General features: G+C 31.8%; 1 protein-coding gene across 1 annotated transcript; it reads left to right on the top strand.

Annotated features, from left to right (window-relative positions):
- The first annotated feature begins 1,282 nt into the window (after positions 1–1,282).
- LOC132029898 (uncharacterized) lies at positions 1,283–8,575 on the top strand. Its single transcript, XM_059419296.1, has 4 exons — positions 1,283–3,022; positions 5,862–5,941; positions 7,492–7,756; positions 7,857–8,575. The coding sequence occupies exons 1-4, from the start codon at positions 2,260–2,262 to the stop codon at positions 8,126–8,128; spliced, it is 1,380 nt and encodes a 459-aa protein (XP_059275279.1). The 5' UTR covers positions 1,283–2,259; the 3' UTR covers positions 8,129–8,575.
- The last annotated feature ends 6,387 nt before the right edge of the window (positions 8,576–14,962 follow it).

Genomic DNA, 14,962 nt, shown 5'->3' with positions numbered 1-14,962 from the left:
TTTTCAAACTGAATAAGTAAAAATCGACATCTATTTTTTGTATACTAGACAAGTAAAAATGGACTAGGGGACTAATGTAAAAGGACCAAAAATAGTCTCTTAAAATTGGATTCTAATCAAAATTATCCTTATCCTTTAATTACTACTACTAACATTATATCTCTATTTTCTACTTACTATAAAAGTAGGGACAACTACGTATATATACATCTTAAGGAGAAATATTTACGAAACGTGAAGATAGTTTTATATTTACAAAATATAACATTACAAACCCTATACAAAACATGCTTTTAAAAATAAAAAATTAAAAAATTAAAAAATATTTTTTATTTGAATTTTTTTTAAAAATATTTTTATATTTTTTTTCGCTCAAAATTTTATGTATGAAAGTTGTATGAAATGTGTATATCTCGCTCAAGGCTTAAAAAGTTCGCTCAAAATTTAGTGTATGAAAACGGTATGAAAAATGTATATTTCATTCAAGGCTTTAAAAATCCGCTCAAAATTGTGTGTATGAAAACAGTATGAAATTTGTATCTCGCTCAAGTCTTAAAATTTCGCTCACATTTTTGTGTATAAAATTCATGTTAGATTTCTATAAAATTAATACACTACAACAATATTGTATACAACTTTGATACAACATTCAAGACTTAAAATAATCGCTCAAATTTTTGTGTATGAAATGTATATATCTTACTCAAGGCTTAAAAAGTTCGCTCAAATTTTATGTATGAAGAATGTATGAAGTGCGTATATCTCGATCAAGGCTTAAACATTACACTCAAAATTTTATGCATGAGAATGGTATGAAATGTGTATATCTCACTCAAGACTTAGAATTTCATTCACATTTTTCGTATATAATGTTCATATTAGGTTTTACGGAAAATTAATACAACTACAACAACATTGTAATAACTTTCATACAATATTCAAGGCTTAAAGTTTTTATTTCACAATTTTGTGTATGAAAATTATATTAAAAATTTCGCTCATACATACACAAAAATTTTAGGTAATTTTTTAAGCCTTTGAGCAAAAAAAATAAAATAATAATAATAATAATAAAAAAAATTATTATTTTTAAATAATTTCTTTTTAAAATATATATTTTCTGGGAAAAAAATAAAAAAACAAAAAATATATGAAAATCCGTCATGTTTCGTAATATGTCGTTATATTTTGTAAATAAGGAAAACTATCATCACGTTTCGTAAATATTTATAGTTTTCCCATAAAAGTAATGCAGTTTTAATTGAACTTTAACTGAGATTCCACTCAAAGTCTCAAACTACCTATATTCGATAAATCCGGTTTTAACTTCCTAGTCAGGTTAAAACAACATTCGAGGAAAGAAGCAGAAAATTCAGGGGTTCTATGGAACACTCGCTACAAATGCGCTATTCCCTCTTATCCATTTTACTATACTAATCTTCTTTTTTCTGTTTTACTATTTTTATATTGCATGAATCCTTTGAGTGGATGAATGAACTTACATACATTCTGATTTGCTAGTGGGCAAGACTTTCCTTTAAAACAATAAAAAACAATGTTAAAAGATAATACCAACAAATTCAACGAAAGAACAAGAACCTTCAAAGAAACTTCCCAACATGTTGAGAAGTCATTGTATTTTTCAAATGGTCTAACCAATTGATCTTTTCTTGTTTTCTCCGCTAATCATTTTTCATTTCTTGATTGTTTTTTGAGAAAAATCATACAATAATCATTTCTAAAAATCAACTTTCTTGGGCCTATTTGTTCATTTTTCATTCCCTAACTCAACATGTGTGTTTTTGGGGGACCTCAATTAATTTGGAATTGATGTGTTAATCCAGACATCTTTAACAAGGTGAAGTTTTTGGCTTTGTGGGGTGTATAGATTTTCTTCTCTGATCATTGATGCAATTGGATAATGAGGTATTGGATTTGGGGTTGATAATTAAGTATTAGAAATGTGCTTATTCTCCTTTGTTAGCATGTTATGAGATTGAATTCTAATGAGATTGAATTCTTCATTTGCATGAATTCCTTGAGGGAAAAATGTTAATGTGCTTAGGATAATTTTTCTTTTATTGGTGAAAATACTGATAATACTGTTTTTATGAGTTCTCTACATTTCTTCCTATCTTGATTTGTGTCATCATTGCTGGTTTAGTCTGGGAGTTTAAGTAGATATCCATATTGAATATTGTTTAGGTTATTGAGGGTTGTTTTATTATTTTTTGGATTAAACAAGTTGGCTGAGGAGCGATGGAACTTAGTCGCGAAGATTTGAATGTAGAGGGAGAGGGAGAAGGCGAGGAAATAGATAGAGAACCGACCTCACGAGCACATATTAGGGACAATGGTTACAATAACACTCGATATATTGGTGCTGTGAGGCAAAAAGCTTATATCTTTGATGGAGAAGGGAATTATTTTAATAAGGAATGGGATTTATCAGAGGGTAGAGGAAAAGAATTTTGTTGGTACCATGTTGAGCTTCCAAAGTGGAACCAGAGACTCTCACAATCTGCACAATATCTTATTGATGTACTTTGTCCCCCTATGAAGCTCCAAGACATTTTGTCACTTGTTAGCAATGGACCCTTTTGTGGACATGTCGATGGGGCTCTTGTATTTCGAGTTAATTCACCTGGCCCTGCATCCAGCAAATTTACATTTAGAATTGCAGCAAGAGTTACCGAGAATTCGGTGATCACCGTGTCATTAGGTCGTGTTCCGAGATTGGGTTTCTCCCCGATAAATCAGTCCCTTCTATCAGAAGTTCCCATTGTGGAAAGTCCAAGTAATGGTGGTGGAGAAATGAAGGAAAGGGGTGGGACTGTTATCAGAGAGCATGTTCTTGATTTTCTGTTGATGATGAATCATTCTGAGGAAGCTGATAATCCTGTACCTAAATCTGTGTCAAATCTGGTTGTTCATATCGTAGACACACATGTCGATCACCTTCAAGATGTTGTGACGAAGCTGGAGATTGAGTTGGACTCAATGGAGCTGGAATTGGACAAAGGTACATCTCTCTCTCTCTCTCTCTCTCTATATATATATATATATATATATATATATATATATATATATATATATACATATATAGAGTTGTGGTCATAGGCAAGGTGACTTGGCACCTCTCATTGGCCAAGAAACTCTCCTATAATTTTTCTCCTTTTTTTGCTTTTTTCCTCATTATTTTTTGGTTTATCTTAGTTTAAAAAGTCTAAAATGGGCCCAAGTATACTCAACTACGGGGGGGAAGCGGTTAAGGAAAATGAACAATGAAAAGACGTTAGTTTTCAAGATGTTTCATTTTTCCAACTGTTCATATTCTATAACTCCTGCCTGTATAGTGGTGGTTAATCTCTGCAATTATGTTTTATGGGGTCCTATTACTTTGTCATGAATCTGCATGTGCTTTATAGAGGTTGCATCTTATGATATGTTACAGTCTTGTGCTTATATATGTTTTTTGATGAAGAGTCATGTGCTTATATATGTTACTGTATATGCAGAGCTGTTTATGCATGCTGTTTGCTCGACAGTGATTTTGGTGCTGGCTTGGTTTAAGAGTATCTGTGAAATGAAATTTATGTTGAAGAGCTGAATTGATTGGATGTTTTATTTCTCTGTTAGCGAAGCTATGTACAGAAGTACTCAATGGATGTTAGGAAGTTTGTTTCATCTCCTCTTGAGGAATCTTATTGAGACAGTAGGTACCTCTTGTGCCTGGTTTTCAACTGTATATACTAAACTAAACGTAATAAAAATAAGTGTAGAATTGTTTTAGGCAACATGTTTTATCTATCTTTTGTAGTTGAGTATTCTTGGTATACCCAACCAATTCGTGTTTATAACCTTAGACTTATATGATCCAGTTTCGTTGACATGTTAATTTGCAGCCATCCAGGCTCTTAACAAAGTGATTGAACCACCTGTAGTCATTGTTTAGTTAGGTAGCTATTGCCTATGAGACTATTGGTTTGAAAATATTGCTGTTTTCTGTGATAAATACTATTCTTTATGCATCTATTATCACCTTAATTCTCCAAGCAGATACAACTGATCTGGAATTTCAAGATCTGATAATTTACTTCCAGGAATTGGTTTTCTATGTTATCTTCTCTCTATCTTTTCATCACTTTTTTGTTGCTCCCGATTTGTTATGGCCTGAAGTTGGAGGAACAGGATGAGTGTAACTTATGAATAAGGGATTGGGGTCTCTATTCATGACATCATGGCTCACCGTTTTTATTCTTAAGCACTATAAGCTGGTTAGTTATCTTGTTAATAACAAATACTGAACATATTTTCGTTGACATTGCCTAGGTCAACACAAAGATAATGGATAATGGATCGGAATCAACCTTAGAGAGTAGACAAATCACCATTATAACTAAACCCTCTTCATCTCCATATCTTCCACTCCTAATAACACCCATCACTCTTCTGTGCCTTTCATGTCCACAACTCTCAAATATTTTATGATTAAGTTTATGACATCTAATGATGTTCGTCCATGTATGCTTATATAATTTCATTTTGAGTATTTTTATTTTTCGCACCTTATGTCCCCTTTTACCCTTTTTCTTTTTTCTGGTTTATTCCTTTGTTATTTGGACTTCTGTGACTAATACTTCTCTCCACCTTCATCTATAAGTTTATTTTGGGCCTTTTGTTCCGTAATAACTTAGGACTAATTATCTCAATTTTGTATGTTGACTCCAAAAATTTAAGCACTTTGTTCCTTAAGCATTTTATGAGGATAAGAAATCGAAATGTTAGAGATGTTTTGGTATTATTAGAAGGGAGAGAACAATTGGAAGAGTTTGGAAGGAGGGCCAAAGAAGATGAAAGAGGTCGGTAGCTAACTGTGAGAACAAGATAACACTTAGTTTATCTCCAAATAAGAAGAGATATTTATTTTACTTTGTTCCCTTCAAGTTATAAATGTCGTTGGTCGGCAATATGTGAAATTATGATATGCAGAGAGTGTTAGAGCTAATCAGAAGAAAACATTTATATTTCTAATTTAATCCATTTACAAAATGTATACATCAAATATATTTTCCTGTCTTGACCAATGCACTAAAAGATTTAAGTATTTTGTAAATTTGTAGTTTTTTTTTGTGGACAACTTAGCTAGTTTTCTTATAAATGTTAGACTGGGCAAAATATTGTTTCAATTGTAGTGATTTTCCTTTTCAACTCGTGTAATATGAAATTATCATTTCATTCTGCATTTGGAGATGGAAAATACATTCCATCACGTAAGGTTCATGGAATATTTGCAACCTGACAGAACATTGTCAACTAGTGATGCCAGTCATCATGATAAATGATTCAGTTTGATGGACACTCCATGTTTAACTTGTTGAAGTAGTCCTTGTTTCAGATTTCTACCCTCATTGTATTCTATTTGTAGGCTACTTGCACATTCATATGTGCAGCAGGAGTACAAAAATTCAAATATCAATGCATATTATCTCTTTAGGTGACCTTTATGTTGGGATAAAGGGAGCAAAAATGGGAGTGAGACACTATTTGGCTCCTGAGTGCGAAAGGTTTAGGGGGAGGTGGGTTTATCATATCAACAAAAAAGTGACTAGGAAATATCTCCATTATTTCCTAAAATGTAAATGCTAAAATCACTCATGAAATTGCTTCATCATTTTCCTCTCTCACCCCAATGCACAATTCTTCAGAATTATATCTTTTTGCTTTGATCTTAGTGGGTTGATGATCCTTTATGGAGAAAAAAAGATACCAATTTATTTAATTCCTAAGACCAACTTCATGTTTTACTAATTTTCGTGGAGTTCATTGTATGAATGACTTCTTTTCTTCTTTGGCTGCAGGCGGTTTTGCTTTAAAGAAACAATTGCTGGATGATAGAAGATTCCCGAAGATGCATCTTGACCTGCAGCGCCTCCTCCAGGTAGTTCTTCATTCCTGTCAATCTGGCATGAAGGGTATAAGAGTAGTATTTTTTTTTAATTGCATTTTCCTTCTTTAAAAGTTGTTTCTTCCTTAACCCTCAGGGGTTGGCCTGGTGGCAATTGACTTGAGCCTTGGGGTGCTCCCTTTCAAGGTCTCAAGTTCGAAACCCGCTGGGTGCAAACAATTTCTGAGGGCCATCGGACTGGGGAAACCCTGAATTAACCGTGGTGCACTTGCGGGAAACTCCTTGCCGAGGGCCTGTGCACCCCTGGGATTAGTCGGGGCTCAAAGAGACTCGGACACCCGGTGCTTAATCAAAAAAAAAAAAGTTGTTTCTTCCTTTTCTCAATTAAAAATAGTGGCAGAGTTAATGACTAAAAAGAGGAGTATATTTTTTTTTTAACTAGTACAAAATGTTCTCCGTTTTTTGTTAAAAATTTGAGGAAGATTTGATTGGAAGTGGTGCAAATGCATTCTGAAGATGAGGAGATACGACGCAAAGTATATTCATGATATTAGGTTTTATTTCTTTTGCTCTGTGTGTTCCACTCCTTGCTTGTGGAGCGGTATACCGGCGATTTGTTACCTAAGTCATCTTATCCTTATTAAGGTAGGGCAATAGAAGAATGACATTCTTGACTGCATTTAATAATGACGAACAAAGTCAGTTCTTTTGAACTTCTGTATGAGGACGGTAAGGGTAAGGATTTCTAAACAACTTTACTAATGATGGGGCTAGAGGAAAAAAGAAAAACGATATGCTTGTCTCGAATATGGCCAGTTGAAGTTCTATATATTCTTTTTCAATGCATATCAGTGAGTGCTTTGCTTTCTGATCATTGACTCCCTGCATTTGTGAAAAAAAAGGAGCATCACAAACGCATGCACTAAAACAATTCAGTAAGAAAAAGTGTTGTTGAAGGAAAAAGAATGAATTAAAGCGAGATAGAAGAGATGCAGAAAGAGTAGTAATGTAGTGCTAGAGGGAACTTTTATGACCATTAACTGGAAGCAATAATTAGTAAATTTAAGGCGGTGCCAAGTGAAAGGATTAAGGGGAAATGTTAGGCGAGATACGGATTGACAAACACAAAGGATAGGCTGGTCACTTCCATCAAGCTGCACGACCAACCTAAAGTACATTATTGCCGTCATCACGATATATATATATTTGACACATGATTACGTTGAAGTTATATACCATGAGACTGGAATACAAAAGAGGTAAAGAATTTGATTTGGGCCCTGCTAGAGGGAACAAAGATTTTTCTCGCAGTCACTAGCATCTTGCTATAAGCCAAAGATTTCTGTGTGTTTCCGAACATGAACTATTATCTTCTCACATTTCCTGTATTTCTTGTGGTTTTCTTGATTTAGTTCCATTATGGAAGGCAATAGTTTAATCAAGAATACCTTGCTCATTTCTGTCATAGAATTGGCAGTTTAATTCCTTGTGCTATATCTATTACTTTCTCCTATTCATGAGATTTCGGATGTATAATTTAGACTCCAAAGATAAGTTTGATCTTAATCACTCTTTTGTTGCAGGTGATTGCACATGGGGAGCAAGTATTTCCAAGAGTCAAGGAGAAATGTTCTTCAAAAGGCTGGTTTGCCAGCGATGACATCAACTCACTTGAAGAGTTGATTGGTCGGCTGAGAAGACTAAAGGAGAATGTTGGGTTTATCGCCAATCGTGTTACAGCAATTCAGGCAGGTCTTGACAGTTGGCAGTCTGAGCAGATAAATAAAAAACTTTACTATCTTTCCTTCCTCTCCATTGTCTTTCTTCCTTTGTCGGTAGTAACTGGAGGTAAACTTCTTAAGCAACTTGTTTCATAAGTCCAAGTCATTTTTATCATTTCATAGTTGATGAATATCTGATGTCATTTACATTGTCTGCTCTATTATAGTGTTCGGGATGAATGTTGGAGGCGTACCTTGGACCAATCAAAGAGAACCTGAGTTGAAGGAGGGGTTCCGCAATGTTATGTTGTTGTGTGTGGTTCTGCTGCTTTTGGTTCTCCTCTGCTTCCTTTTTCCCGCACTTTATAGTCATGTGATGGCTTGGAAGAGAAGGCGAGATATGAAAAGAAGTTGGTCTCTCAACCGGAGATCCTTTCTTAGAAGAAGTACAGGCGTTAGGGAAAGAAATGAGAAGGGAGGTTACTTGAGGCTTTACTGAGATGAAAGTGGTAGGAAAATCGAAACTGCAGTTATTTTCTGCTTCTTCCATTATATCTTTCAACAACATGAATGAATTTTGGTTGATGGTTCTCCTTATTTTTCCCTGAAAACACAAATACCCACGTATTGTGTTACTTTGAAAGGCGATGGATGTAATAGCGAGTTGAAGGAGAGCCCATGTTTTGCCAATTCCTTTGTTTGTTTTACTAACTCTTGTGCTTGTATAGAAAATTCCTTTGTTATTATAATGTGACTGTTCTTTCTTTTACTCCCATCTTTTACTTCATTTCCTTTTTTGGTTCTAGTTCATTGATAAATGTAAAAGTTTATCCATTTTGTAACGGTAGAACAATTAACGTTCCAGCTGATCTAGTGGCAACAGAAAGTCAGAAACTAGCAATACACACAAGTGTGTGCCTGTATTATATTGAACTCTTATTGGTTCTGATGATGTCAACTGGGGGGAATTGACATATAGATACAAGTTCTAGATAAGATTGACATTTTTTTAACCTAAAAGTATTTGGTAAAATTACTCAAAATGACTACCTTATGGTAGTTTCCTATCATTTATAGCTACCCTTTTAAATATTACCATTTGTAGCTATGTTTTCCCAAATTAAGGTATTTTTTCGGATGTATTTGATGCGTGTAAATTCATAGAAACACAGTAAAAAAGAAAACATATCCCTTGATTTTAGGCCATAACGGTGGGATCATTTAATTAGTTATTAATTGGTATTTTTTACCATACTCTTTCACAAAATCGATTTTAGATTTCTTTCCATGACTTTCTATTCCTTCATCAAATCTTCAACATTCAAACGTGAAAAATCAAAAATTCAAAATTTGAAAACATTCAACAGCCAATGTATTTGAAGTTTTCAATATTGCTTTCGTTTTTTTATTTACCCATGTATTTGATAGCATAACTAATGTATTTAAAGTTTCCAATCAAATTCCATGTATTTTATATTAAATATCATGTATTTGTGTGAGTAATAATTTGCATCACCATGTATTTAGTGGTAATGTATTTGAAGTTTTCAATATTGATTTCGTTTTTTATTTACCTATGTATTTGATAGCATAACTAATGTATTTGAAATTTCCAATCAAACCTCATGTATTTTATATTAAATCTCATGTATTTGTGTGAGTAACAATTTGCATCACCCATGTATTTGATGGGATTAATTTGAACAAAATGCATAAATATATAGAAAACTTACCATGTATTTGTGTCACCTGTGTATTTGAAACTAGATGAACTGATGGAATTAATTTGAACAAAATACATAAATATAAAGAAAAACTTACAAAAATACGCCACCAATCACAACAATTGATAGTTATATCATAGAACATACACAAATACATATATTTTTCGTCTTCTCAAATCCCTAAAAAAACTTGTTGATTGGTGAGAATGGAATTGAAATTTTTGCAGAAGGGGGAAGAGAGGAAGAAGACGACTATTTCTTGGGCATTCTGCATTCTTTCCTTTTTAAAAAGGTAAGAATTTATGAAAAAGGAGAGAGAATGGTAATGTATATTAAGTGATTAATATTGTTACCATTAAAAAGGGATATGGAATTGGGGTGCTAATTTTTAGGTGTATTTGTGAAATGGTAATTGAAAGTTCTTTGTGTAGCTATAATAGGTAAATTAGAAAAGTATTTAGATATAATTAATAATTAAAATAAAAGGTAGTTATTACCATTAATTATGTATTAGAAGTAGCTATAACGCGTAAAAATTCCAAAGTAGTTAGCAAAAATTAGGCCTAAAAGAATTGGTGCTACGTAGTCGGATTTGTAGTTTGCCTGAGCAAAAATAGGGGAGCATATCTTTCTTTTTCCTTATTTCAAGTTATTGTATCCTTAAAACTAGGGACACAATTTTTTCTCTTTATTTTGTTTCGTGATATCCCTAAAATTAGGGATCCAGGAACCTAACAAATAGAAAATTTCAGTAAAGAAATCTCTTCAATATTTCTCTCTCTTATTTCTTTCATCTCTCCATTACTGTGTATATCTCATCCAGTTTTTCACTCTCTTTTCTTCCATCTTCTTAAATTTCTCCGATCAAAATCGAAAATCTATCATGATATATTATGAAGTATCATGTATACATTCTGAGAATTTGATCCAGAAGAAGAGTTCCATCGTCTTAAATTTCTCCGATCAAAATTGAAAATCTATCATGATATATTATGAAGTACCATGTATACATTCTGAGAATTTGATCCAGAAGAAGAGTACCATGTATACATCTTTGGTATATAATGTGAAGTACCATATGCATACACTCTGATATGTATATACTGTGAAGTATCATGTATACGTTCTGATATGTATATTGTGAAGTACCATGTATACATACTGATGTATACTATGAAGTATCATGTATACATTGTGACATATATTGAGAAGTAACATGTATACATTCTGATATATAATGTGAAATACCATGTATACATTCTGGGAATTCGACGGAGAAGAAGAGTACCATGTATACATACCGATGTATACTATGAAGTATCATGTATACATTCTAACATATATTGAGAAGTAACATGTATACATTCTGATATATAATGTGAAGTACCATGTATGCATTCTAGGAATTCGACAGAGAAGAAGAGTACCGTGTATACATTCTGGGATTTGTGAAGCACCATGTATACATTCTGTGAATTGGATATAGACAAACTTCTGGATATACATATTGTGAAGACATCTTCAGTTCTGTATACAATTAATAAGAATGTATACAATCTTTATATCAGAAACACAGTATCAACAACCAGTTTGATGTAACGCATTTGTTTAACGCACATGACATCCACCTTATGTGTCAATTTTATATTCCAGCCAACGTTCAACTCATTAATGTTTCATTGGACCAATTCCAAATTTTCCCTTCCATTCATTGTATTTAATTTGACTTAATACTTTGGGTGAATTGAAGACTTTTAATCCTCTTTCCATTTAAAAGAACCTTTACTATGAAGTTAAGATTCAGTAACGCAAACAAAAAGTAAGTAATCAATTACTGGATAAATATGAATATAACAAAAAAATTGGGATAAATTTTGATGGGTTTACAGTTTTAATTGAGAAATTTAAGGAGAGGTCAGGAAAGAGAATGAGAAAATGGAGAGAGATCAGTCAATGTGAAACTACAGATTCGGGCAAGTTTATTGGCAAGTAATACAAAAATAATAGCCCAAAACGTGAATTTTGGCTATTTAGTGCCAAGATTTTAAAGGGTTGCTATTTAATGCCAATAATGTTTCTGTGTTGTTACACCGTGCCAAATTCCCATGGCCGGAATATTAGTGACCCGCTCAACCTGCCTAGAATTTTACTGGTTGGGTACAAGATAATTTAATAAGGGAAAACTACATGGCTTGACAAACTTATAGTGGTAATGATATTTATTAGCTATAGTTTAACTTAATTACTTCCCATAGCAAGCATTTGTATATTAATATCATTTAGTAACTAATAAAGTAAAATACATAACTTCTTCTCCTCATCCCCTCTCTCTCTAACATCTACAACACTCTCCACACTCTCTCTCTCTCTCTAACATCTTCTCCTCCTCCACACTCGCCGGAGCTCCAGCAAAAACCACCATCGCCGTCGTTCTCCCTCCGTTCTCCCTCCGCTGTCTTTCTCCGGCGAAATTCCATATTGTTTGATAAGTGTAATATTGACACACCAGAACTCCAATCCATAATGCCACACCAGAACTCCAATTCATTTGTCGCAGAAATCTTTTACTAAGCATTAACATTGACACGAACACCGAAAAAGATTTCGTTCGTGGTGGAGCTCGTCGGAGCTCCAGTGCGTTTCGTCGGAGAAGACCACCTGGAAAAATAGTAACAAAATTAAAAAAAAAAAATGATTGGAATTTTTCAGATTTGATACACAGACCTGATCGGAATTTTTCATATCTGACTGGAAGTTTTTTATTTTTTTCTATTTTTTTTGTATTTGTGTGTATACATACACTGCATATAATATTTTTCGGATGTTTTTTTTTCCAAATATGTGTATACATACACTGTATGCAATCTTTTTTTCGCGTTTTTCAAAGAATATCTTGTTGTATATAAATGAATACAGTGATTTTGAAGTGTATACAGATGAATATAGTCAATTTTATTTCTTGTATTCACTATTTGAGTGTATTCATTAATTTTTTGGTGTACTTATGTTGTATACAGTGTTAATATTTTGGTGTATCTATGTTGTATACACCTGTATTTGTTGTATACATACCGGAAAATATGTTTTTTTTTTTTTTTTTTTAATTTTTGGTGTATATATGTTTTTATGTATTCATTTTTACTCGCTGTATTTATGAATACAACAAGCCAATTTATGAATACGGATAGTCATTTTCATGAATACAGTGAAAAAATAGTTTTTTTTTATTTTTTTTATTTTTTATTCATGAATACAGCGAAAATAAAAAATGAATACAGTGAAAAAAATGTATACAACTGCTGGTAGCTAGGTTGTTGCTACAAAATGTAAATATTGAAACATCTGCTATGTGACTTGACTAGAGCCCAAATGTTTGTCATTTATGTAGTTTAATGGGCTAAGTTTTAACCCGTTATCATAGACCATTTTAAAACAATCTCCAACTTAGCCCAGTTCTATGCCTAATTCAACCCACTTTTTAAACGGACTTTGCTTGCTATTCAGTTTCTTTTTCTGTTGCCACTTATATCCAACTTTGTATTTATAGACTAGACCGCATATGCCCGTGCTGCGCACGGGCCCAACACTTTAGATTATAGTGCATCTATGTGTATGTAGTTGTCTTTGAATAGTGATTATATATATATATATATATATATATATATATATATATATATATATATATATATATATATATATTATGTTCAAAACACGATTAATATGCTCCGTATCTAAAACTTTATTATATTAATGTTTGCTACGAATACAAAATCGGCAAATTTATTAATATTTTTTAAAAAGAAGATCGTTTAAAAGGAAACTATTTTTTCTCTTTGAGATAAAACAAAGCAATATTGAAGCATCGAGTTGATACTTTCAATTTTAATTCGATTAATTTAAAGGTGTAAAATACTTATTATTTTTTATCAAATTTTGATTTGAATAATTCTAATTCAAATTATTAAATTAATTTTACATGTTTAAAATGAAACAAAGTAGAAATTGATTTTCTATTTAAACGAAGAAATACTATTTTTTAATTTTTGGTAAATATTCTCGGTTTAGCTCATTTTACTTGTCATGTTGTCTTTTGCATGGTCTTTTAAGAAAACGTCGATTAGAATTATAATTTGACCAATTTACCTTATTCATTATTTGATCTCCATTTGATATTTTTTTTTACGACATTATTCTCTTTTCACATTTATTAGAGTAAGAATAAAAATAAAAAAGTAATTAAATTCTATCTTATTTTAAAATATAAATATTTTAAGTATATTTATTTTAGTAAACATAACAAATAAATGACATGGCGGAATAGCAAATACAACAGTTTAATATCTAGATTAGATCTCAGGCTAATATATAAAAAAAAAATTGTATAGTTTGACTACTTAACCTTTTGAAGAAAAGCAATTTCATTTGCTCCCACTAATGGATTGATACGCACGTGGCAATGAATCCATCATTATTGACTTAATGAGATACTTTGGAAATTACATGAATATTGTTTGATTTTTTAATATGGGGTGCATTTTTTTTTTGGACATTATTAATTTGCACTATATATATATTAGTGTTTGCTACGAATACAAAGTCTGCACTTTTTTTTTTAACATTATTTTTTTTTAATATGGGGTTCACTTTTTTTTTTTATATTGCTTGATTTTGTTAATATGGGGTCCACTTTTTTTTATCGTGAGTTTGGAGATGGTGGGTTCCACTTTTTTTTTTTTATATTGCTTGATGTTGTTTAGTATGGGGTCCACCCTTTATGGGGTGCACTTTTTTTTTTTGGACATTATTAGTTTTACTTATTTATTTTTATGCATATAATATATATACATATCTATGTTCAAAACACGATTAATATAACATTGTAGTTTGTCTTTCGTATCTAAAACTTTATTATATTAGTGTTTGCTACGAATACAAAGTCGCACTTTTTTTTTTTTAACATTATATTTTTTTTTTAATATGGGATTCACTTTTTTTTTTTATATTACTTGATTTTGTTAATATGGGGTCCACTTTATTTTTTCTCATGAGTTTGGAGATGGTGAGTTCCACTTTTTTCTTCCCTTTTTTTTTTTATTGCTCGGTGTTATTTAGTATGGGGCCCACCCCTTTTTTTTTTTAAGGGACAACGGACGACGAAGCATGGGTCTAAACCCATGCTTTATATAGTTTCTTCTTTTTTTTATTTTTATTTTTTATATTGCTTGGTGTTGTTTAGTATGGGGCTCACCCTTTTGGACATTATTAGTTTGCACTATTTTTATGCACATATATATATATATATATATATATATATATATATATATATATATATATATATATATATATATATATGTTCAAAACACGATTAATATAACATTGTAGTTTGTGCTCCGTATCTAAAACTTTATTATATTAGTGTTTGCTAAGAATACAAAGTCTGCACTTTTTTTTTTTGACATTGTTTGTTTTTTTAATATGGGATTTACTTTTTTTTTTTTTTTTATATTGCTTGATTTTGTCAATATGGGATACTATGTTCAAAACACGATTAATATAACATTGTAGTTTGTGCTCCGTATCTAAAACTTTATTATATTAGTGTTTGCTAC

The sequence above is a fragment of the Lycium ferocissimum genome, chromosome 9 (genome assembly GCF_029784015.1).
Source record: "Lycium ferocissimum isolate CSIRO_LF1 chromosome 9, AGI_CSIRO_Lferr_CH_V1, whole genome shotgun sequence".
In the NCBI taxonomy this organism is placed as follows: domain Eukaryota; kingdom Viridiplantae; phylum Streptophyta; class Magnoliopsida; order Solanales; family Solanaceae; genus Lycium; species Lycium ferocissimum.
This window is presented reverse-complemented; position numbering and strand designations above follow the sequence as displayed.

What these genes read in the sequence shown, in the direction of transcription:
- LOC132029898 (XM_059419296.1), top strand. Translation starts at nt 2,260, where the DNA reads ATGGAACTTAGTCGCGAAGATTTGAATGTAGAGGGAGAGGGAGAAGGC. An exon ending in GGAGCTGGAATTGGACAAAG is followed by an intron (nt 3,023 to 5,861) that starts GTACATCTCTCT and finishes CTTTGGCTGCAG; the next exon opens with GCGGTTTTGCTTTAAAGAAA. An exon ending in TTTGTCGGTAGTAACTGGAG is followed by an intron (nt 7,757 to 7,856) that starts GTAAACTTCTTA and finishes GCTCTATTATAG; the next exon opens with TGTTCGGGATGAATGTTGGA.